The 25,893-nt window shown below is 36.9% G+C and overlaps 2 protein-coding genes, 1 long non-coding RNA gene and 1 pseudogene across 4 annotated transcripts in view; 3 read left to right on the top strand and 1 right to left on the bottom strand.

Moving 5' to 3' along the window:
* On the bottom strand, nucleotides 1–24,355 carry LOC148126230 (uncharacterized). Of its 2 annotated transcripts, XR_015743011.1 has the most exons (5): nucleotides 24,219–24,355; nucleotides 8,193–8,332; nucleotides 6,590–6,743; nucleotides 4,439–4,951; nucleotides 1–102 (listed from the first exon to the last, which is right to left on the bottom strand). It is a non-coding gene; the product is annotated as an uncharacterized LOC148126230 (long non-coding RNA). The 2 variants fall into 2 exon arrangements; XR_015743010.1 differs by lacking the exon at nucleotides 1–102 and having other exon boundaries at nucleotides 3,971–4,951.
* On the top strand, nucleotides 4,582–13,024 carry FAM20B (FAM20B glycosaminoglycan xylosylkinase). The gene is made up of 7 exons (XM_026703315.2): nucleotides 4,582–4,958; nucleotides 5,498–5,584; nucleotides 6,676–6,785; nucleotides 8,102–8,273; nucleotides 9,200–9,391; nucleotides 9,638–9,697; nucleotides 10,682–13,024. Exons 1-7 carry the CDS (start codon nucleotides 4,582–4,584, stop codon nucleotides 10,911–10,913), a joined length of 1,230 nt encoding a protein of 409 aa, XP_026559100.1. The 3' UTR covers nucleotides 10,914–13,024.
* Nucleotides 5,686–5,785, top strand: LOC148126231 (U6 spliceosomal RNA; annotated as a pseudogene).
* ABL2 (ABL proto-oncogene 2, non-receptor tyrosine kinase) overlaps nucleotides 24,355–25,893 on the top strand; it is a 68,133-nt gene continuing 66,594 nt past the window's right edge. The window contains exon 1 of the mRNA XM_026703311.2: nucleotides 24,355–24,861. Within this exon, the coding sequence (XP_026559096.2) occupies nucleotides 24,621–24,861 (241 nt within the window). The 5' untranslated portion in view covers nucleotides 24,355–24,620. The remainder of the gene's footprint in view (nucleotides 24,862–25,893) is intronic.

The following is a 25,893-nucleotide window of genomic DNA, read 5'->3' as shown; positions in this document are numbered from 1 at the left end:
CGCAAGCAAATGCGCAAGCCGGCGGAGGAGTTGTTGGGCCCGGTTTTCCATGGCAGGATCCGCAGACCGGGCAGTGGGACAGAAGCAAAGAAGGTACAGTATCTATGGGAAAGAAGAAGAGAAATGCGAAGAATATCGGGTGCGCGTACGTGTGTGGGGGGGGGGGGTTCCCCTCTTCGCTGATGCCTTCAAGGAAGGGGATCTCCGGGGCGGAGCGCTGGTGTGTGTGTGTGTGAGAGAGAGAGAGAGGGTGCGTGTGTTTGTGGGAGCGTGCAAGCCTGTATGTAAGCGTGCATCTGGAGGGGGGCACATCTGAACCATCTTTGGGCAAGGTCTGATACCAAACAAAGTATTAAGGACCCCACCTATAGATAGGGAATGCATCTTTACCACATTGAGTGCAGGGAGGGCTCCACGCGTTGCTGCTGTTCCGTGGGAAACCGAAGGTATTCTTTACTCTTTTCCTCTGGGGTGATTTCTTTTCTTTTCTTTTCTTTTCTTTTCTTTTCGTTTTCAAAATTGAATATTCCGGAGAAGCAGATAAGAGGAAGTACAGCCCAGGCATGCCTTGCATGTCCCGGATAGATCGTTAATTGTATCAGTTATCTAGGGTACCTAGAAATCTCCCTTTGGTGCTTAAAAGGTGGAAGTCTGCTGAGCTCCAGGGAGGGGGTGCCTTTGTCCAAACACCTGATCTCAGGTGGAGAGGCCCCTGGAGATCTTGAGAGCTTGAAGCCAGATTCTAACACTTATACCTGTATATAAGATACAGAACTGCTATGGTAATTATAATCCTGAATAGAATTGGGGAAAAAATAAGATGTGGAAATTTTGAGTGGTCATGGTAAATACAATTTTAAATTTATAAAATGACTGCTATAAGTTTGTAGGGCTACTATGGGGCTGTATTGTGTAATATTTTGAATGTAATAAGCAATGTTATTCATGCATTCTAGCCCAATCTGTTTGGCATAGGGTGTGATGGTGATTTATGCACTGCAAAATCAACCAATTCCTTGAAACAATTTGCTTTTATTTGAGAGCAAGTTAATGTTTTGTCATAAAATTCTGCAATGTTACAAAAATTAAATAAATTTAATAATAAGTTTATTGAATTTAACACATTTAATTTTTAATTTAAATGGTAGCAAATACTTTTGGCTCCCTGGATAGATACGTAAGAATTTCTGATCTGATGTAGTTATGTATTTTGTAATTGGAAAATTAATCTTTTGGTCTAAAGTGAATATATTTGGAATAAATTCTGAATCCACTATATGGATTTTTAATCATAGCTATTTCTCGATTTTCACTTTTGTCTCTCAGTTTTTAGTTCTAGTTCTCTATACCTCTTTATCTCTTGATATCTGCAGCATGAAATGATTGCAACAATAATTGGTTAAAATCCTGATATTTTTCAGCAGGGTCCATTCAGACATTAACTGATCAATATCAAGTGTACAGTAATAGATTTTTTTAGAGGTTTTATATACAAGTGTATGTTTTTTTTTACCAAGTGGGCAGTTATTTTATCTCATCATGGAAATACAGAAATAAGATGCTTTGAGTGCATATGGTAGAGAAGTGAATTAATACAGATGCTGAGGCACTATAAATAATCATAAGCCGGATCAGTGTTTCTTTTCAAAGGGGAATTTTCAAAGAAAAATTTGAACAGGGTTTATATAGGTATGTAAAGAAAAAAATAGCTGCATGATTTGGTGAAATAAAGGCTGTATTGCTGATCGAGCAAGAAAATAACCTTTTTTATCTCTATGAAAAAAGCCATAGGCTGGAACGTTTTTGGAGATATTTTTTTTCCTTTTCAGGCAGATTGGACAGTTTTAAAATGTTATGCTTGTCTGTAGGTTACCATTCTTAAATACTGAGATGTGAAAAGTAGCTAAAGCTGTAGTATTTTATTACATAGCTTTAGAATTTTTTAATGAAAGTATGTGCAATGTTATATTCAGACCTCTTAAAACTGCTATTCCCCCCCCCCCATCAAATAATGTATCCCAAATATTTGTACCAATTAGTTTTGGGAGAACAAACATACTAATTCTAATTACAGTCATTTGCATGAATGATTTCATCATTCAGATTTTCTATAATACCTTCTAAAATGACATTCCCTTAATTAAAACTTTGGAATTTACATACTGCTTGTGGGTTTCCTAAATCTTTCATAAGTTCAGTTTCATATAAAAAGTATTATCATATAATACTTTTTTATTCCTGATCACTATGTCTCACATACCTATTTCTTTCTCAACCATTCATAGCATTCCTCAATAATCAAATATCATACATGCCATACTACTGGCTTAATCAGAAATAAATCTCATACAGTTTTTCAGTGTATAGTACATATATATGCACACACACACAATTTATATGTATACACACACACCTCCACACCCATTCCTGCTTGGTTCATAACAGTCACATTGGAGAATACAACCATTATTATGGTAGATGGTTTAACTGATAGATAATCAGTGTTAAGAGATTCAGCAGTAGTTCTTAATGTCTTGGAAAAACTGAATGTAAAATACATTATTGTGTTGCTGTAGTTTAATATGAATAATAAATGCATGTCTTAAGCCATTAACATCCAAGGGAGGATGTAGCAAGCGTAAGATAGATACCATCTGTCTGTCATTTTCCATTTCCGTGGTCTTCACAGTCTGTCAGACACAACATGTTTCAAAGGTGTTTTTTTTCTCATTTCTTCCCAATACCATTTTAATTACATTAGTTCTACTGTGTTAGTCTACCTATTACTAAAACAGCAGCCAATTTTGCTTGTAATTTTCTGAACATTCTTATAAAATGAAAGTTTACAGGAAGGAACAGGGATTTTGTTTTTGGAATTTACATCTAGATTTTAGGTCACAAAATTTACTGTTACTAGAACCTGCCAGCATTTATCTGCTAGTAAATTATCAGGAAGTTAAAATCTTGCAAACTGAGGCCAGTGCTATACAATTTTTAAAATTATGCATTATATTCTATTAACTTAGGATACAGCTTTTGTTCAATATTATAAAATATTGGAAGAAGGAATTGCTTCTTTTTCAAACTTTGGAGTTTGTACAGTACTAGCACAGTTTTTTTCTCCAGTCTAGGAAAGAACTGGTTACATTGCTCCTTTAGTTGTAGAATGCATATCTCTTCCATTATAATTCTAGCAAGTGAAAAAATATCTAATAAAATGTGCAGAATTAAACATGTTTTACTATGATGAGATTCTAGTAGGAGAAATACTGTTAAATTAGAATTGTAGAAGAGATGCATTATAAAACATTCTCAGGAGCTCATGGAAAATAGTATATTACTCCATTAAAACAAATACTCTATTTTGCAGGTACTTTGCTGTTGCTGCAGGGAGTATGTTTTACCATTTGCCTTCAACTACTGTTCTGTATAAAATCTATTATAAATGTAATGTTTTTAATGTACATGGTATTTTGCAGAATACCTGATCAGGTCTATTCCTGAAAATTGCTGACAGCCATTAAAAACTGCTCTGAGCTGATTAGAGAAGGTGCAGATTATAAATGGAATTCAATAAATAAAAGATGCTATATGGGACATGCAATTTAAAATTGTAATGACTATTGGGAGAATGGAGGATATAGAGATGATAAATGAGAATATGTATAACTTCATTTACTATGAATCAAACCATATTTGAAAGTGTTGAAAGGGAAAACACAAAAAATGTGAATGGAGCAATTCCAGGTAATAGAAACAAACAATATTCTTGCACAAACTATCTGGTATATAATTATCACATTTTTAAAAAAGTTTGTCATTGAGTTCACACATTGCATTAAATCTTGGTTTGAATAACCATGGTTTGTTTCTATAGAAAAAAGTTAGAACTATTGCCTGACAGTGCTAACCTTGGAGCATGAAAAACTCATGCTGAGGTATTTGAACCTTCAGAAAGTACAAATAATCCATTCCGATGTATCTTAATGTAGTAGTTAATTCAAGTGTTTTATACTGCCATGAATATCTCCAAAGTAAGGTGGCTAATCTACATCATGAGCTGGCACAAGACTGGTATTTGAAATATGCCTTATATAGCTCTCTGCCTAGTTGGAAACAAAATAATAGCCTTCCTATGTTCTGAGAAAAGTGGAAACAAATGGTATCTTTATAAAAATTGGGGTTAAAGTCAGTCAGCTGTATATATTTAGTGTTACACATTCATTTTCTGAAAATCCGTCTGGGGGAGGAACTACTTTTCAATAAGTCCTGATTTGAAAAGTATGTCTTAGAATTAGGCTAACTTATGGGTAACCCCATTGAAATAAATTGTTTTTAAGTAAATTGTAACATATAAAATCAGCAACTTCTGTTCAAGAGACACCTGCTGAATTTACTAATGGTACAAAATTGAATTGTACTTTAATTACAGGAGTACCAGAAGATGTAGTTGCAACAGTGGATCGTTTGGATTGAAGATAATGAATAAAATTAATCAGGAACTGCACTGCTTATCATCTTGTTTTGTGAAAGATTTCCTGTAGCTTTTAATAAGTCACCAGAAAAGGACTACTAATCATCATGAAGTTGAAGCAACGTGTGGTTCTTCTGGCAATTCTACTCGTCATCTTTATTTTCACAAAGGTTTTCCTCATAGACAACTTGGATACATCAGCAGCCAACCGTGAGGACCAGCGCGCCTTCCATCGCATGATGACAAGTCTACGGATTGAATTAGACCCACGACTTGATCACACACTGCAGTCTCCTTGGGAGATTGCAGCCCAGTGGGTGGTGCCACGTGAAGTGTACCCGGAGGAAACGCCAGAATTGGGGGCGGTGATGCATGCTATGGCTACCAAGAAGATCATCAAAGCAGATGTGGGCTATAAGGGCACCCAGTTGAAAGCACTACTTGTGCTGGAAGGTGGACAGAAAGTAGTCTTCAAACCTAAGAGGTAAAGTGCTTCTTCAGTGACAGATAATATAATGTGTACTATTTTTGTTATCTCTTAATGGCTAATAACAGCTTAATGGCGGAATTTGAACGAAGTTGTAGTTTGTGCATAAGTCATAAAGTTTTCACTCATACTTTTCATCAAATCATTCACACAATACACTAATAAATTATAGTATACCTTAGCAAGTAATTTGCATTAGGTTTTTCCAAACAGGAGTGCCTGATCATCGTTCCCTAATAGAAGAGATATGTAGTTAAGATCAGGATAATTAATAGATGTTTGCTGAACACCCATACCATTCCTTCTAAGTAAGAAACATCCCTGAGCTTCTGGTATGGAAGTGTTTCTGATATATTTCCTTTTATATATGGCAGTACAACTAATTGCTAAAAGACTTGGCACTGAGAAAAGTTCTTCAGAGTTACCTTTTTTCTCATTGCTACATTAGGATGAAAAAGAGTGTTTGTTTACTGGAGATTCTTCTGTAATCTGAAATAAAATCCATTTGTCATTTAATCACTTTTCATAATTTGTAGATATCCCAGAGAGTATGTAATAGAAGGAGAGCCATATGCTGGCTATGACAGACATAATGCAGAAGTGGCAGCCTTCCATCTAGACAGGTAAAATTTTGATACTTTGATACAATTTACCTTGCTTACTCATTCAATTTATACCTCACCTTTCTATCCAAAGGGCATTTAAAGTGGCTACAAAATAAAATGTGCTCACTTTGGCAGCACATAGCCAAATTGGCACAGGGAAGATTAGCATGTCCCTGTACAAGGATAATACACTAACAGTAACAGACAAAACATAAAGAATTAAACTTTTATAAAATCAGATAATATAAACTGTAAACCAATTTAAACTTAAAAAGGCCTACCTAAAAAGAAAAGGTGATTCTTCTGCTGAAATAGGGGGTAGAATGTAATTTCAAGAGAGTAAATTCCATGGGAAAAGGTCCAATCCTTTGAGTTCAGGGCCAACTCAAATAGTGAGAGCATCTTTAGGGGGGCGATGCTCAGCAGGTTTATTTCAAGATAATCCCTTAACAGTTAATGCCTACATTCTTAAATTGAGCCCACCAAAAGTTGGCAATCTGTTCAGGTCTTTCAGTACAAATTATCAGTAGAGTACAGATTAGCAATCTGACATATTCTTCACCAATGAATTTAAATTTAAATCAAGTCCAATATTTATTATGGTCAGCCTTATGAAAATCTCTGGTGTTTCAATTTAAGAACTATTGGTCCTTCAATATTGTTACATTTTCCATATATTTCAGAAGCAGGTGAGCTGCCATCACTTTGATGATTTACAACAATTAATAAACAGACAGCCTAAACCCAATCCAAGCCTAAAAGGTTGCATGTCTGGCAGATCTTTTTTTATGAGCCAAGTACACCCAGAAGTCTGGCACATGAATAAGATCACAGTTCAAAGAAGCCAAAAATTTGTATTAACCTCAATTTCTAATTCAGTAAATTTATAGAACCCAAAAGAGAGGAATAAAAATTATTATAAGTTGCAGTGCAAAATAAAACAAAAACATAGATATTACTAAGAAGTTATATTTAAAATTACTTTTAACATTTCAGGAATGTTAAACCTTTGAGGATACTTACTGAATGATTCCTACAGACTTCATAGCTATACTCTATTGTGTTATATGAATTCATATCTTGTTTCATTTTCTTTCTCGTTCAAACAGAATCTTAGGCTTCCGGCGGGCCCCGCTTGTAGTTGGTAGATTCGTGAACCTCCGCACAGAGATCAAGCCTGTTGCCACAGAACAATTGCTTAGTACTTTCATGACTTTAGGTAGGTTAAAAAAACAAATTCTGCAGGCCCAGTCTCTTACAACATTCCTAGATCCTTGGGAAAATACAGTTTGAAGAACACTCACTAGAGATCATACTCTTAACTCAATAGTTCCCTCTCATATGTACAAATTATCTCTTTTTTTCAGTATTAATAATGATACAGAATCTGTACCAATATTAGAGCTAGTAATGATATAGAATTCACACATTTAGATTGCAAATTCCAATTTGAGACTAACATCAGTCTTGACAGAACACCACATGCCCCTTAGCCCTGGTAAGGACAATGTGAAAATACACTTCTCATCTCAAAAGTGGAAAATCACAAGTAAATCAGGACACACAGATTACTTTGATTCCTGAATAAAACTTCCATTGAGGTTGAGTATTTGACATGTTAATACTTCCTCTGATATTTGTATCAGAGTACAAGCAGTCCTTGACATGTCCGTTCGTTTAACAACTGAAAAACATTGACCTATGACCAAGCACAATGGCCCTTGCATTAATAACCATCACAAGATTCTCACGGTCACATGATGCCTCGCTTAACGAGTCAGGTGCTTGGAAACTCTCACATTTTTGACATTTGCATCATACTGGGGACAAGTGATTGCCATTTGCAACTTTCCCAGCCAGCTTCCAACAAGCAAAGTTCATGGGGAAACTGGCAAGGAAAGCCGTAAGTTGTAGTCCCATCTTGCTTAATGGCCATTGTGATTTGTTTAATGACTGTAGCAAAAAAGATTGTAAAATAATGTGTGGTCACATGATGCCTCACTTAATGACAAATTTTCTAGTCCCTTTTGTTGTAAGTTGAAGACTACTTGCAATTAGCCTTTGCTCAATTATTTCAACAGTAAGAGAAGACTGTTTAAATTTTGACATGACTGCTTTTGAATATGAAAATATACCATTTTTGGGCCAAATGCCACAGCAGATAATTTTTCTGAAATATGCATATCTCAGTTAAATACATGCTGTTGCATATGGCCAGATTTTTAGTTATCAGCATTGAAAGGTGCTTCCTTGTTTACTTGAAGCCTGTTTCCAAACTAGTGAAAGAACCGGGGACTGCAAGATAAAATTACCGTACAATCCAACTCTCTTTAGAAATAAACAACCCTCATCAATTAAACATTACTTTCAGGGAGGCAACAACAGATGATGAAAATCATCAAATCAGCCTTTTTAGAACTGATGGTTTCTTAACTGGTCCAAGTTCTTAGAAACTAGAAGTGTTAAATAAGTAGCATCAGGATTTAATTTAGGCCTAAGTTAGCTGCTTTGTTCTAATGTTCGCTTGCTTTCCAGGTAATAATACTTGTTTCTATGGGAAGTGCTATTACTGCCGGGAAACAGAACCAGCCTGTGCTGAAGGAGATTCCATGGAAGGATCACTTACTCTTTGGCTGCCAGATGCATGGCCTCTTCAGAAACATCGGCATCCATGGGGCAGAACATACCGGGAGGGCAAGTTAGCCAGGTATGAAGTTCACGGCAGTCACCTCTTTGCTATTGCAGTTGGTCAATCCAGAGAATGGACTACAATTATAGAGGCAAGAGGAGGTACTCTTATCAACCTTAAATTGCTGGACTGATCATATATGTTGTACCTAGCTAATCGTTAAAAATCAGTTCCTTTTATACGGAAGAATGAAGTCACACTGAGAAACTAGGAGACAAAAGATTTCAAAGATGAATGAGAAATGAAGGTCCTTTTTTGTTTTTTCTTTTATTAACCTTTGCCTTTTCTAAAAACATTTTTTAGGTTTATTGGGCTGGCATGATATAAGACTGGGCCTGGATTTTGAGATGTGTTTTATCTGCTTGAAAATCCCTAAATCCGTTTTCAAAGACAGTTTTCAACAGCAGTAATTCTGCCAATAGAGTTAGCTACGTTTATGAAAAGCACACACACTATTGTGTTAGGAAAGGACAAATCAATTTGTTTCAAATTTGTGTCAGTTTCATTCTGCATTAGTCCATGAGTTGAAGTGTGACATGCAGTACTTAATGAATTCCAATCTGTGTATTGGTTTGGATCAGTTTTAAGTCTGCTTACATCAAAAATCAGTCTTCCAATTTGATCATCCTTTCTTGTTTTGCATTGTTTTCCTGAATATCCATTTTGCCAATCATTATGACCAAATTAAAAGGTGAAAATAAGTGAAGAAATATTTATGTTAAAAGAGAAAATAAAGCTGAAAATGAAGAAGAGACAATTTTGCAAATTTTTTGCTATGGTCTTTTACGAAACAGATTTTGAGATGATTTTATTTTAAATTTAACAGCAGTTCTTTTTTCCAATTCTTTTTTCCAATCTTCCCTTTTGACCCTTGGAAGTTACATAATTGTACTATAAATCTTAGATCAACAGTGCTTGGTTGAGTTTTCTGTTTCTGCTTTCAGATGGGAATATGATGAGAGTTACTGTGATGCTGTAAAGAAGACCTCACCCTATGATTCAGGCCCACGGCTTCTTGACATCATTGATACAGCCATATTTGATTATCTGATTGGGAATGCTGACCGACACCATTATGAAAGTTTTCAGGATGATGAAGGGGCCAGTATGCTTATTCTACTTGACAATGCCAAAAGGTAGGGAAAGTGTTACCTGGCATGCAAGTTCCTTCAGTAAAATAATTGCTACTAGATTACAATTGGTTTATCATAATTGCTTGCAGTGTTAAGGTTGTCCAAAAGTTTGACCTGGTTTGAAAGCTAACTGAAATATCAGGAATTCCTTATATGTTTCAAATTCTTATTTATGGGAAAGAATGACTATGGAGTGCAGACTTTTCCAGAGTGAAATTACCCCTCCCCCATTTTGTATCTGTTTTTCAGTTTTGGAAATCCTTCCCTGGATGAGAGAAGCATTCTTGCACCTCTTTATCAGTGCTGCATGTGAGTAAAAAATAAAGAGTTATCGACTTATTTGAATATTATCTTAAAAGCAATATTGATAGTATTTAATGTGCTTGAGTTCTTTTGTTTGATGATTAGTCCAAGGCAACTTCAGAATTTAAGAAAATATTTTAGAATGATAAATACACAATTACATGTTTTTAGAATCTAAATGAGAGCCTATGTGTTAACGTATCATTCTCTAAACTTTTGGAACAACTAGCCATTTAAAGAAAGAGAAGGCTAGCATTAAAATTAATGCTGGAGAAATTCATTCCCTCCAACCTTTGCAACTTTTTTGTTGAGAAAGTGTCAACATTTTCAGGTATCAGGATTTTGCTGGCTTGCAGCTGCTTTTCTTATAATGCATGTAATAATTAAGTTCTCGGGTCCTTGTAAAGGAAAATTATTTCAAGGATACAGGAACAAAAGCTTGCAGGTCATGTCATGAACTGAGGATGACAGAGATTTCCTTTGTTGGAAAAAGTAAAACTTCTGTTAATATCCACAATATCATTCTTTATATTCATAGTTTTGCAACGGCTTTACAAAATACTAGACTTAATAGTTCATATCCAGGGTAGCTAATTGATTTCGTATGCAACTTCCCACTTAGATTCTCATCTATTCCCACTTCCCTGGGAGTAATGTGAGAATGTTACTTTTGATTAAATATAGGTGTATAAATTGTACTTTAAAAATTTTTTTCGGTAATGTCACTGTAGTTCATAGCTCTGAATAAGAAAATCCTGCGATAATTTTTTGGGGGGAAGACTTCTTCATTGTAATGTTGTAAATTGTGATATACTGTGTTTATTTCAATGTGTATTTCAGTGTAGTGGCATTTATATAATACAATTAAGAAATAACATTCCATTAGTTAAAAAGCTTAAAAGTATTGAAAATACTTTGGGAAAACTTCTGACGATTTGGACTTTCAGGATAAACTCAGGTTTGTTACACTCCCATGTTTTTCTTTTGCAGTATCAGAGTTTCTACATGGAACAGGTTGAACTATATAAAGAATGGAGTCTTGAAATCTGCCTTAAAAACTGCTATGTCTCATGACCCTATTGCACCTGTGCTGTCTGCCTCCCATATGGATGCCCTGGACCTACGACTTCTGAATATCTTGGCTACAATAAAGCAATGTACAGATCAATTTGGGCCAGACATTGTATTGGTGGAAGATAGAATGACACTTTCCCATTTGTAGCTTTAAGAGAAACTGATGGGGATTATTTTTTAAAGTAATAAATAGAAAACAGCACAACTGGTTCTGCATGGTAATGGGCAGGATAAACTGGAATTAAATGACAGGATTTCTGCATCAGAAGAGAAACAATTGTAGTTTGAAACTCTGTTGAAGACAAGAAAGTTCCTCTCGGGTAGCCCTGTATCTTCTTTTTGGATTCCATTGCTGGCAGTGGATGTTGCACTGAGAGCTCTCCTGGGATTGCCTGTGACGAGATGGGTATTGGGACACGAATACATGCTTGGTCCAGAAAAGATCTTATTCTCCTAACCGATTCCAAGTACAATCTTAGTATTTTAGTCTTATTCGGGGTTTTAAAGAATACACTATCTAGGCATCCATTCTGGCCATTTAAAAAAAAAAAAAGAGTGATGGAGGGGTAGGGCAGATGTGATATTGAAGAGATTTACTGCCTCTCCTGATCGAAATACATCCATGCATCTATTGCTGAAATTTTCTAAAGGACTTCATAAGGGAATGTATAATTGTGTTCGGTGTTCTGTTAAATACAAAACTGTTGAAGGACTGTTTTAGAATACTGTTGAAACCTCTTGTCCATCTACAAGGCTAAAATTACTCAGGCCTGCACAATGCTGCGAAGTCCTAACCAGAGATTTTTGTGCAAATCGTTATGTTCTCAAATGTAAAGGTTCTTGCTGTCTTGAACCCAACAGTTCTCCTAAAAAGTGGAGCTTGAGCCAGTACTTTATGTCCTGTCAGTGCTGTAGATTTCAAAAAAACAAAAAACAAATGAGATTTGTTGCTAAACTTCTGATCTAAACTAAAAATCTAAGAAGATGTGACGAATGCTTGCGGAAGGAAAACAGTGTTTTATCCACTACTGTAAGGCAGTGGCGGGTGCTAGGCTGTCAGGTATTCAGGATAGTCTGCCATTTTCAAGGCCTGAGCTGAACTAAAAATATTTTTAGATGCATATCTTTTCTTTCTGTTTGATCCAAGTTGTGATTCCATGGCTTTGTGACCATTAGCCGGAATTGTAATTTGTGTTTCTAGCTTCAGGAAATTTATGTATCTTGATTTTTGATTCATGCACCTGATAGTCCTGCCAAAGATATTGGAGGGAAATGTGTGGAAAAGAGTTCTGTATGTTCACTCCAATGTTTAATGCCCTGAACTATTGTTCACCAACTTGTATTGGAAACCTCAGAGATTTTCTATGATAGTTAATGTTTCTGATAGCTATATCCTGGATGTCACTTAACAGGAATTTAAAGACAAGGTCCAGATGTTTATCAGTTAATTATAATAGTTTTTAAAATTAGTTTGGACATGCTTCCTTTTTTGGAAATAGACCCTAATGTCGATAGATACAAAAAGTAGCATTGTGTTTGCATCTGTTTCGATAATTTTAATTACACTACAGCATTTTTAATTACTGTGCCAGTAATAGTCTTAAGATGGTTGCCTAAACTATAGGTTTGCTTAATGCTAAATCCTATTGATAATGTTATGCCTACTTTAACAAAAAGATTTTTCAACGTAGGTTGATTTTTGTCAGGCTGATTCAGCTACATCATGTCTCAAATTACAATAACAGTAACTTGATAATGGTTAATAGTTGCTATTATGAAGGTCACCAGCTTCAGACTTTTTATCAAATACCACCCAATCATGTCAGTAGCTGAGTTTTTTGTAGATGCATGGTAAGTGTGCAATCACAATGAACCTGCACCTGGCAGGTGCTGTTTAGGGAGGAAAACATCTTGCTGATTGAGAAAGTCCAAATAACTTCATGTTTCCTTTATATGCTATTTTAAGGATAAAGAAAGTGGGGGAAGAGACATCCTGTGCTTGAACAGACAAGTAGGCTATCTTGCATTTGAAGAACTGGAACTGTTGCTAAAAAAAGAAAAATAATTTATTAAGAAGTAACTTATTCATGTGGCAGCTGAAACAAAACGTTCACCTTGAAGCTGCCAGAGACTTGCCTTTTGGAGTGGTTATGAGTAGAAGCTGTTGGGAAAAGGGGAAATGAATCTCAGTTTTGCATTTCCCAAGGATCAGGCTATGCATAGATAAATATTATGTGAATAAAGATTTTAATAACATGAGCTGCTTATTCTCTGAAAGAAAATTTTTGATAAGAGATAAATTCTGATATAATTATTATGTCCCATTTCTAATGGGAGTTTACATCCTCAGTATCATCTGATAAGGATTGTGAAGAACTAAATTTGTGTTTTAAGCAAGTGTTTTAGGCATGTTAACAAGAATGGGGCTGCACTGGATCTCCCAACCACATGGACTTACTGTATTATTCATCAACCTTACCTCATCCTTCTGTTGCTACTCCTGGTCCTATCTAAAGGGCATGACTTTGGCTAGGGTTAGCTCAGGGGACACTAGCTGGGGTTGTAAAGATCTGGGCTCTTGCAGGGCCTCTTTAAGATCCTCTGACCAATTCAAAACAGACTGGAAAGAATTACATCATTTTGCCCCCAGCTTGCATGACAATCTCACTCTCTTCATCTGGCCTCAAATACTTATTAATTTGGTCTTTTCCGAGTTGTTAAAAAAAAACCCCTCTAAATTAGGAATAATCTGTATATCTCTAGTAAACACCATATATATCTCTTTCTAGTAAACACATTTTTTTCCTTCCTAAGTAGTTTTGATCACACCTACTTTTAAAGTGCTTAAGAGAGGACACACAAGCACCATTGAGACAAAATTGTAGATGGGAAGATTCACAAAAAATGGGTGAAATTGGCAAAATGGGTTTTAATTCGTAAATATCTTGAAAACACTACCATATATCTGTGTAGAAAAAGGCAGTGTATTCATTAGTTATTTATAAAATTTATATGCTGTCCATCTTACCTCAAGGTAAATGTTAAGGTCACCACAGCCAGCCATCCTTAGTTTCTACAATACATTTTGAATTAAACATCTTGCAGAGAGTAGCCATCACAAGAGTCCTTAAATCTTAGCCATCTGGGGAGTGACAATTCCTAATAATGAGTGGATCAATTTATGATATATTTACAATGAACAGCTCTTAGCTTTGTTGAGTTAGGATTGCATAGTACATAAAGTCACACCTATTGCTTCAATGTCTGAAAGGAATGCTGCTGTTGGTGAATAATCAAAGATGTTGGGATTTAAACTTGAAATCAATGAATACACTTGAGTCTGATTTGAGTGGCCTGTGTGCAAAGGGTGTGTAACTGTGTAACACAGTGGCCCCCAACCTTTTTTGTGCCACGGCCCGGTACCGGCATCACAAAATGATCCGCGGCCTGGTACCGGCATCAGCACGCATGACAAGGCAAGGTGAGCCGAGTGACCAGCCAGCCAGCCGTCCCCCGCTTCTCCCCGCCACCTTCAACTCCTCCTTTGAACCTTTGTCGATGGGCTTCGCTTCGGGACAGTCGCTCGGCTCGCCTTGCCTTGGGTGCTGAAAGAATCCTCGTGCCTTAGTTTCGTTTGAACCCACCCCCCTTCGATGAAACAAAGGCGTGAGGATTCCTTCAGGACCCAAATGTCGCTTTCCAACCGGAAAAGCTCACCCGGAAGCACTTTCTTGTCAAACAAGATGGTGGTGGCCCAGCAAACTGGCGGCCCGGTGGTTGGGGACCCCTGGTGTAACATACTATCAGCCTGTAGGAGAGAGAACCGAAGCACATCAGGTCCATCAACTGCTTTTGTTCCTTCTAGTGTTCTCTCAGAATTCTTTCCAAATAATAGCTTCTAATAAGAACTCTTTGCTTTAAAAACTCTAGCCTTTCCCTTTTTGCCAGAAATTTTAGATTGTAAACTAGAAAAATGGAGGTGGTTTTTTTTTTTTTAAATTGTTCTCTAAGCTGCTTTGGCAGATTTTCAGTCATCCAACATCAAAGTAAGGTCTCTCATTCCGGTTCTTTTCATGCTACTTGGAAGAAACTTCCTGTTAATGAACAATTTACTGATAGGTGACTAAACAGTAGGTTTCACTAGAAACTGAATTATCTGCAGCAGCTTGAATGTAGTAAATCTGGCTGAAACCATAATTGTCAATATTACAAGATAAAATGTCAACAAGTTTGAAATTCAAAAAATTCTACCCTACCCTAAAAAAAAATCAAATTTTTTAAAAAAAAAAAAAAAAAATTTTTTTTTAAAATTTAAAAATAATAATAAAAAAAAAAAAAAAAAAAAAAAATTAAAAAAAAATAAAAGACTCCCAAAAAAATAAAAAAAAAACAAAAAAAAAAAAAAAAAATAAAAATAAATATACAAATAATCACTCCCACTCTCCCCCCCCCCCCCCCCCCCCCCCCCCCCCTTCCTACTATCTCTACCCAAACCCCTATATATTTCTCCTTTTTTTTTTTTATTATCTTATTTTTATATAATAACCCCCCCCTCTAAAAAAAAAAAAAAAAACAAAAAAAAAAAATCTCATTAAACATTGAATGTGTGCATTCCAAAATTATAACATTCAAATTTCTAATATCTATTTTATTTCATGTAGATCTCATCATTCAGATTCTGCTTGGTACTTCCCTTGAAAATGTAAAAGAAAAATTCTAAAAACAGCAATATATTATATATATATATATATATATATATATATATATATATATATATATATATATATATATATGTGTGTGTGTGTGTGTGTGTGTGTATATGTATATATATATATACACACACACACACATACATATATACATACATTAGTAAACAAAATAGCTTTTCAAAATCATTCTAGTACTGGTATGAACCTTGTAAATCTTTCACGTTTCTTTTCAATATCTACCAATCTTTGAGAACAATTGAAATGTTTCCCTCCCTTCTTCATTATTACTTACTTCACTGTTAATAAGCATACCTTCGGATAGTCATACAGTTTTATCTTATAAATTATTTATTATTAATAAGCAAAATAATTATTCAAATTCATTTTAATAACTGGTATAAATTTCCTTATAAATCTTTCACATTTCTTTTCAATATTTTATCAATCTTTAGAAACAATTGCCATGTTTCCCTCAATTCTTTATTGCATTAATTATAAATAAACATACCATTACATAACAATACAGTTTTATCTCATAGATTACTTATTTCATTTCTAACTCATTACAGTATTTTACTGTCATAACACTATCTTTTGTACCTTTACAGAATCCTCACTTTTAACTTAACCATTGTCTGTTTTCTAGCTGAGCAAATACCTTTAATCCTAGTACGTTTCCCCTTTTTCTTTGTTTCCTGTTTTTGTCCCTCATAAGTTCTTTCCCTTTCTATCTTTCCCCCCTTTTTCTCATCCCTTTTTTATACCCTTCTCTCTCTAATTTTCCCTTCTGTAGTTTTCTTTTCTGCTTCTCCTTGCTGTTATACTTATTTTTCAGACTATTTTTCTTTTTGGCTGTTCCCTTTGATCTCAAACTTTTAACTCCTTTCCCCCTTTTTCCCCTTATTACCACACTTTGCATTATTTAATCATTGAAAATGGCTTCTTCTTTGTCCCACCCTTCTTCTTGCTCTTGAAGCTTTTCCTTTTGCTTTTCATAGTTCAGGATCTCCATTTCAAAAAATTCAAATATGATGCCAAAGGATCTTCCTCCCCTTTCTGCATCTTCTTTCTGTTTTTTAAGACTCATCTTCAATTCTTCCAGGAGTGATGCCATTTTAAACACTTTTGAACAACCACCTGATTGACTTTAAGTAAAAACAGAAAAAGAAAAAAAAAGAAAAAAAAAACGCTGAGGGCCGCATGGATTGACGGCAGAGTTGTCAACAGAATTTTTGCTAACTTGAATAAAAGGCTATTTGCATAGTGCAGTTGGCAGCTGCCAGCACTAGTGCCTTGCTTTCATTGTCTGTTCTCCAGTTTGCCTATCTACTCTTCTAATCCCTTCCTCTCTAATCTCTCTGCTTTGCAAGGTAGCAGGGGAGAAAAACAACCGGTCAGATATAGGACAACAAATTGACTATAATGGCAATCATATGTTGAGAAATGCACAGGTTATAAATGAGTAAAGTTATTTTTTCATGGTTGCTAAACAAAGTACTTGATAAATGAGGACCACCTGTACTGTTTTCCTCTTATGGAATCTTCCTTTTCTCTGTTTTGCATAGGCAAAGATTAACAGCATCTAAAATTCCAACTGTAATTATGCATGTGCCAAGTTTGTTAACTAAATTTTGGGTTGCATTAAATGCTATGGTATCAAGTCATCATTCCCACTAAATCAAATATTGCATTATTTGAACTCACAGTAATCATGACCTAGCTGTACAACCTTTAGTCAATTGCTATCTCTTAGTTCTGAATGGATGTTCAGGAAGATGGGTACCTGAGACAGAACAGAGCCTTCACTGAATCTATGTCATTGCCCATTGTTCTCATTTCCTGAGGTAGTTGTGATTAATTTTGATGTTGGTGGAGGAGTCTTCTGGATTTCAGAATTTCATAAATCTGAAGTACATAAAATAGCTCAGAGTTTGTGGCAAATATAGATAATGTTCCACTCAGTACCTAGCAATCAACATCCTGTTGCATCACCTTCTTTCATAAGATGTTTCCTCAGCTATGTTTTCATCCTACCTTCTCCTGTTACATTAGTTCCGCTTTATTTCTTTTTAAAACAATTCTCAAAGGAAATATGCCAGACAGGCAAATGTACAGTTCAGAGGAATCATTTTCCTTTCAGCTCCTACAAATGAGTGTTGTCACAAATGGTCTTCATTCACTCCTGAAATTCCAAACCATAAGATAAAAGTCATTCAGGAATTTCTGGATGCTGATCTCATTAGGCAACTTCTGATGGGAACCCCTAATTCAGTAGCCTGCCTTTGTAAGTAGGAGAGCTTTTTGTCAATAAGTCTTTTTTTTTTGTTTTATATACAATATGGATCCATCTGCCTTTGAAGATGCTGCTTTTCAAGGATCCTCAATAGTCCCCCTGTCCACCTGACAGCTATATAAGGAGAGTAGATAATATAATGGCATAAATGGGGATATTTTTCTGAAAGACAGACCAAGAGTCTGGGACAGATGGAGTTTTTGTACAGCTAGCTATAGATGACTTCAATTCCAAATGGGAGTTGCAATAACTATGGTGTTTTAACTTTTTATTTTTTATAGTAATTTTATTAAAAATTACTACAATAATAAAATAAATAATGCAAACTAAACTTTCTTTGACCCTTCTCACAAAATTCTTCAGAGCTTTAACAAGCCTTTTGTAAATCCAATATATCCAGGTCATTTTCTTATTATCCAAGTCATTTTCTTAGTATGCTATTTATTTATCTGTTTCAATTATTAAGATATCAGCCAGTTTCTTTTATATATCCAGTAACATATTTTTCAATGTCATTCTTGTAGTCTGTAATTTTTAAATCCACTTTCAGACCAGTTTCAGTTTTGTCTGGTAAAACTTATTACTCCAGAACACTTTTTTTTAAACACAATCTATCCATAGAAACACACTCTTAAAATTAAATTCTGGGTCCATTGCTCAAAAATATTCTTTAGTATACTGAACATTAAAATACTTTGCTTAATTCTATATTACAGTAATCAAATTTAAATGCTGTTCCATCAATGCTTTCATTGTAATCTTTAGTTCCTTCTAGTTCCCTGTGGTGTCCAACTTTCAAAGTCCCATCTTATCATTTTTTTTTTGTTAGAATGCAAAACAAAAATATTTTCCCACAAGCATACTATAAATTTCAAAATCCTATTTCAAATTTATCTGAAATCTTTGTTATGCTACAACCATCATAAATGCATGATGATTGCCAAGCACCCAATCATGATTATGTGATTGCGGAAAGGTTGTGACAGTTGTAAGTTGAGGACTAGTCAAAAGTCCCTTTTTTCAGTACTGTTGAAACTTCAGTCATTAAACAAAGTCATAAGTTGGGGCCTAACTAGGTATTCAAAATAAATAAATAAATTTGTGTTTAAAACTTCTTTTGCTAAGGATTAGAGTACCCAGTAAAAATGTTCAATCCAAAGATTTCTAACAGCTGAAAAACAGCTAACAACCAATTTCTGAAAATGATTTAAAAAAGCAACATTTGAATCCAGTATCCTTAAAAATGCCGACCACAGATTAAGCAAGCTACCATAGCTATTCCAACTTTTTCCGAGCCTCTAAACTCACTGTAGGCTATCTCATGGTCTTCTTATGAGGAGCAACTGAATGGAGCATTTGTGTGCAATCTCAGATCCTATCCTTATTCTTATCCAGAGAGAAACTGCAAAAACCCAGTCCTCTCTTCATTCTGCTATGGTTGTCAATTTACTATTTGTTCCCCGGAAGTCCTCTTTAATAACAAGGAATACTTTTGAAAATGTATTTCTTTTTTTGTTCCTATTATTGAAGGGTGAAGCATGATTTTTAACTCTCTATACCTTGGATCAGTGGTGGGACTCCATTTTTTTTTTTTACTACCAGTTCTGTGGGCATGGTTTGGTGAGTGTGGCAGGGGAAGGATACTGTAAAATCTCCGGTATTTGCCAGTTCTCCGAAGTACTCAAAATTTCCGGTACCGGTTCTCCAGAACTGGTCAGAACCTGCTGAATACCACCTCTGCCATCGATCCATGGTAGTAATAGGCACTAGAAAAATAATGTTCAGCATTTTTGTAAGAGACAATAGCATGAATTTGGACGCATCTGATACTGATGTACAATAAATAGCAATAAAAAATTTTGTGCACTGTCTCCCCAAAATAAGATTTTCAACCACTGATGTCTATTATGGACGTTATACACAAAGCCATGTCTTTCCTTGGACCTATTAACTTTTCTTTTTAAAAAGTATTAGTAATGAAACATTTAAGATATTTGCATACTATTTGCCACTATTGTGTGAAAAAAAGTGATTTATGACTAGAACTCACACATGACCGTTTTAGCATCCTCATAGTTACGTGTTCAAAATTTGGGTGCTTGACAACTGGCAAGTTTTTATGATGGGATCATGTGATCACCATGTGCAATCTTCCCAGCCAACAATCAAAGTCAATGGGGGAAGCCAGGTTTGCTTAATGACCATGTGATTCACTTAACACAGGAGCGTCAAACTCGCATCATCACAATGTCGTCACATGATGTATCATGGCTTTTTCCCCCTTTGCTAAACCAGATGTGGGCATGGCTAACGTGTGATGCATCTGGCCGGGGGGGGGAGGAGCGTGAGTTTGACAGACTTAACTTAACAGCTACAGTGATTTGCTTAACAATTGTGACCAAAAAAAAAAAAAAAAGTAAAATTGGGCACAAAATTTAACAACTTACTTAGCAAAGGAAATTCTGGTCCCAATTTGGTTATAAGTTGAGGACTACCTGTAGCTTGAATTGTTTCTAAATCTGTTTTTTACAGATTGATTGTGAGTCTGTATAATAGCTCGCTGTTTCCCACTATTTCATGTAGGAACAGTGATATATTTGCCTCGAAATTAACCATTTCCATGGCAACTCTGCAATGTCTAGTGTGAAAATATTTTATTACTGCCAACATCTTAACTAGAGAATCAGATGAATGTACTGATTAAAAGCAGTGGTCTAGAAACTAGGAGATCATGGGTTCTAGTCTTGCTTTAGGCACAAAAGCCAGCTGGGTGACATAGGGCAAGTCACTTCTCATCAGCCCTAGCAAGATGACAAACTGTTTCTGAAAAAAATTGTTAAGAAAACTGCCTGGACTTGTACGGCCAGTTGCCAGGAGGGACAACTGCCTTGAAGGCACAAATAATAATGATAAAAATCTAAACAGGTTGCAAGCCTATTTAGATTTTAATGAGGTACTTTCAAATAATGAATGCATCTATTTGAGCTTTCACACTGATAAAATCATAAAATTGCCATGAACTTGTCTAGCTGTGTGACATTAGCCATCCATCATATACTCTCATAGGAATGATATATGCTACTTCAGTAACTCAATGCTTTTTAAAGAAATCTCTTAAAAACAAGAGGATTTGAACCGCTGAATGTAGTTGTATATGATTGCTTTCATTTTGTTTTCCTTGCTATTTAATTGTCTATGGAGATTCTCCATCATCCAGTTCATGGTTGTCCCAAAGGTGCTTTTTCCAAAAGACAATTGGACAAGAAAGTCCAGTTGCCTTTGGAATTTATTACTTTTTTATTTTTTATTATATGCTACTGAGACACTTAAAATCAGAACAAAAATCAGGTCTAAGCTTTCTTGAGCTGCAGCTTCCTTTCATCAGATAAAAGCCTTGGAAATTGGTTAATTTAACATGGAAATCAAGTTAAATAATTAATAATGCGATGTTTACCTTAGATTTTTCCCCCCTCTCTAAATAATTACCTGTTGGATGACAAGGCCCTCATTTTACATTTGCTGATAAGAACAGAAACTGCTGAAAAGTATGAATAAAAGTGCAACAGATACAGAAATTGCAATTATATAGCCTAGATGCCTCTGAAGGTTAGCTGGTAACTTGGAGAAGCTGTATACCTGGTAAATCAACCCTTTGTGAATGCCTAAAGTGGGTTTCTCTCTTTTTCTTCCCCATGTATTACCATGCAGGCTTGGGATTTTTGTCGGGTTTCTATTATTTCTGTGGGAGGGAGAGAAATGTGTGTGAATTTGTACTTGCGAACTTGGTGTGTGTGTGTGTGTGTGTGTGTGTGTGTGTAAAACCTCCAGCTTCCACAGCCCCTAAACAATGTCCATATTTCCACTGCTTAGAGAAAAACTAGCATGATGACTGTATTGAATACTCAAATCTTCATTTTCAGGCTAATGTTTTTCTTCTTCCAACCATTTGCTAGTGAAAGCTGCTTGAGTACTACTATCTCTTGAATCACTATCAGTAGATGTCACAACTATAGATGCAGAAATCAAAGAACTTAAGAACTCGAACTCATCAACCTACTGGTTCACCACTAAAGACAAGTTTAATTCATGTACCATTGATCAACATGGCCTTGATCCCTTTTTTACATTTATCCATAGTCCAATTTCCTCTATTTTGCTTTTAGTTCTGATTTCTTTATGAAAACAGTGTTATCAACCTATGTTGCAATTATGAACTTCTTCACATGACATTCCCCTACTTTTCTCCATTATCCAATGTACTAGCACACCGAACAATAAGGATTATGGTATGAACTATTTTCTCAGTTGTGCTTGGACTGTGAAGGGACTGATTTTGTCATCATGTACTTTAACCCTACCATCATAAAAGGCAACAATGAACTTGTATGATTTTGCTGGAAATGCTGATCACAAAGAACTTTCTATATTGACCTCTGATGAACGCTGTCAGAGGCACTCTTGAAATCAGTCAAGATAGCAATAGTTTGCCTTCATTAACCTTTAGCCTCTATTACTTGCCTTACAGTGAAAATCTGATCCACACCACTATGACCCAGTCTAAAGCCACATTGGTCTTCCTGGGTGGAGACTTCTGTCACTGACTCTAAATGTGCTTGATAACCTGCATGGGAACATTTCTAATTACTGTACAGAGGGGCTGATTCTACTATAGTTTTCATGCTGCCTAATTGCAATACAGATGAGCTGATTCTGCAACAGTCTTCATGCTGTCATGTGTCACCCTTTTTAAACATGGGTACAGTAGCAAATGTCAATTCTGCTTTCCATATCACTGAGAACAACATATGAATATAATCAAGTATTATAGCCACCTTCTCCCCCAGGATTCAGCAACTCCACAATGACTTGGTCTGTCCTGCAGCTTTGTTATTGCTCCAGAAACATCCATTTTGCTTGGCTTAGCTTTCACATACACTACAATTCTAGGTGGTAGTTCTGTATTATCTAGTTCCTGTTCTAACACTGCTAGTGGGTAACAACTTAAAAGAAAATCAAAACAGTGTATCCAATGTTATACCACTGGTGGTTGTTTTACCATCTCAACTTATCTTAATAGTGATGGTTGGCCTGGGGCAGCTGGGCTTTCCTGAAACTGCTTCCAAGATTGACTAGAGTATTCATTAATCACCACACCCTTCTGATGCCTCCACAGATGCTAAAAATCTCCTTTACACTTTTCAGCTTTTTGTGAATTAGTTTTGTCAGCTCTTTCACCTTGGTTTGATTTGCAAGTTTAACTGCATTCTTCCTGTGTCAGGCCAATGATGTCATCCTATATTTTTAGCAGTTTTTTTTCCTCCGTGTGAGAGCAGATTGTTTTTATCACTGTGTTGATGATGTTCCAACTTCAGACGACTGATTCAAAGGTAAACCTTTACAAGAATCACCAGCGTTCTCTGAAATGCAGTCCAGAACTAAGAAAACTGCCCTCCTTGTTGGTATCAAATGTTTAAAAAAAGATTTTAAAGATTGTTTAATTCTCATTAATGTTTTTTGTACTAATTTTTTATTGTAAACCATCATGAGACACAAGTCTGAGGTACTTTGCCATCATCACCATCAATTTATCTTTTAGCAGATGGCCAGATTTCCTTTTTTCAAAATACCAGAAACTAAAATAACCATCTATACTTAAAAGTGTAGGAAAACACTAGGGTGCTTTATAGAACCCTAGCATTAAAAAATAGCTTTCTAGTTTCACCATTTCTTTGTTATATATTGTTTTATAGATAGGTCCTGCTTATTGACAGCCTCATTTAATGACTGCTCATAATATGACTGTTTTTTAAAAAACATTGCAACCAGTCACATTTACAACCATCACAGTGTCCTGTGGTCATAAGATTGCCATGTGGGGGAGGAGTTGGGATCAATTTTGGGACATGTAGAATTAATGGATAAGGTGGAAGTAAAACCAAAAGTTGTGCCCAGATAATGTTTTGCATAAGGACAGAATAGGAAGATTTTAAACCCATCAGTCAGCTTTCCACTTTGTGACTGCACTGCTTAGCAACCAAGTTGCCAGTCCCAATTGTGGCTGATAACTGAGACTACCAGTATTTAACAGAACAAAAAGAGGAAAAAAGCCTTTTCATTTCATTCCATCTCTATGCATTTCCATTCCATATGACCGTTCTTTTCTTAAAAAATACTACCGGTATTACCTATACTAGTTTGGACGAAATCTTTCCATTGAAATGCAATTAAGGCATTTCCTCTTAACTGCAACATTTCTGTGCCCTGGACAGATTTCTCTCAGCAAACAATTCATTACTGCACTTGAAAATTAATTAATTGTACTTCGCGATCCTACATTTGAGAGAACACAATAAAAATGTTGTTACTATATTTACCGTGGGATATTGCAAACTGAGATTAACCCGAGAGCATTTCATCTGAGCCTTCTGATTTATTTGCTTAAATACTGTACCGTTTCTCGGCTTTCTAAGGAAGCCGCCAAAGAAAAGACCCGAGACGTGCAAGGAAACGGGCGGGCCACCCTCGGCGATTCAGGGCGGTGCTGCAGGCGGAGGCGAGGCGGGGCCAGGAGGAGCTACCGACGTCCCTGGAGGACCGGAGGTGGGAAGAGTGGGCGAGAGGGAGTCGTTCTGTCCTTTCCACCAAGCTCTGTGGTTAAGATGGCGGCTGTGGGGGGTGAGGGGGCGAGTCCGTGACGGCCTGTCCGGAGAACGGCGGCGAGGCGTGGGGGACGAGGCAGAGCAGCTCTGGGAAGCGCCGGGTGCGGCTTCTAAAGCGGGGTAGGGGGCGGAATGTGAGCAGGAGGAGGAGACGGAGGGCTCTGGCGGGGGCCCAGAACGGGAGGAGAGCGGGGATGGGCCAGCAGGTGGGCCGCGTCGGCGAGCCGGGTGCCGCTGCGCTTCAACATCAGCCGCCACCGCCGCCGCCGCCGCAACAGCAGCAGCAGCAGCAGCTGCTGCCTCTTTCCCAGCCACAGTCTCAACCCAGAGGGCTTCGTGGGAGTAATAGCAGCGGGAGTAGGCCTGCCAGCCGGAGGCGAGAAACGGCCGCTCCGCGAGCTGCCGACAGCGGCTTCAATATCTTCACCCAGCACGGTAAGGTGGGAAGAGAGCTGGGGCGGGCAGGGGAGGAAGGAAGGAAAGGAGCGAGGGAAAACGAGGGAGTGGGTTGCGGCAGATGCTGGAGGCGGGTGGGTGTGGCACAAAAGCGGAGGCTGGAAATGGGGGGTGGTTGGGGGTGTCACGAAGCAGGGCCGGCGTGCCTTCCCCTCGCCTTAAAAAACGTGCCAACTTATTTTTCGACAGTAGACAAAAGGTTTGCTTCATCTGGTGACCGGCTAGAACCCGTTGGGAAGCGCCCAAGCAGGTAGCAGCCGCAGCAGCCTTCCCCTTGTTGTGCCGTCTCCAGTATCTGATACTAATAGGTGGCGATTCCATGTTTAAGAAGATAGGTGACAATAGAAACCGCTTTCAGTGAAGCATGTGGTGTCTGTTCAAATCGCTGTTTTTTCCCTCATTTTCACTGGTTAATATTTAAAAAACGTCTTCATCATGCATTTATTTCAGAGAGAGGGCTTTGGTGTTCCCCATGAATGAGTTGATGTTCAGTTTAAGTGTCAGGGGACATACAACATGGCTACCCCTCCAGGTTATGAAATATTGTGTAGCATTTCTCAGAAGTATAGTAAGCTTTGGCTTACTTTCCAGGTGCATATACTGATAATTGTTAGGAAGAATATTTATATGTTGGTAGCATATGGTTCTGTACAGGCTTATAAAACTTTGGGGTGATGTTCGTTAATGGTTGTACTCGTGGGATGTTTTTTGGATCTTTCTAACACTGTGCTTTGTTTGCAGTGTGAATCAGTGGTGGGATTCAAACATTGTTGCCACCGGTTCGGTGGGCATGGTTTGGTGGGCGTGCTTTGTGTGCGTGCACACACTTTGCATGCATGTGTGCACCAAACGCACACTTTGCACAGGCTCAGAGGCATTTGCACAGGCGCAGAGGCATTCTGCCTCGCCTCCTGGAAGCCTGCACGATCTCCCGGTTGTTTCAGCAGCTGCCGCGCGGCACTCTTGTGTGCCGCGCAAAGCAGCTGTGCTTCAAATTCAGCGGATAAAGGT

The sequence above is a fragment of the Pseudonaja textilis genome, chromosome 3 (assembly GCF_049901715.1).
Source record: "Pseudonaja textilis isolate UNSWEBS1 chromosome 3, rPseTex1.2, whole genome shotgun sequence".
Classification (NCBI taxonomy): Eukaryota; Metazoa; Chordata; class Lepidosauria; order Squamata; family Elapidae; genus Pseudonaja; species Pseudonaja textilis.
This window is presented reverse-complemented; position numbering and strand designations above follow the sequence as displayed.

Excerpts from the sequence above, each read along its gene's own strand:
- FAM20B (XM_026703315.2), top strand. The coding sequence starts at position 4,582 with ATGAAGTTGAAGCAACGTGTGGTTCTTCTGGCAATTCTACTCGTCATC. Across the intron at positions 8,274-9,199 it reads CGGGAGGGCAAGTTAGCCAG|ATGGGAATATGATGAGAGTT; the intron begins GTATGAAGTTCA and ends TTCTGCTTTCAG. Across the intron at positions 9,698-10,681 it reads CCTCTTTATCAGTGCTGCAT|TATCAGAGTTTCTACATGGA; the intron begins GTGAGTAAAAAA and ends TTTCTTTTGCAG.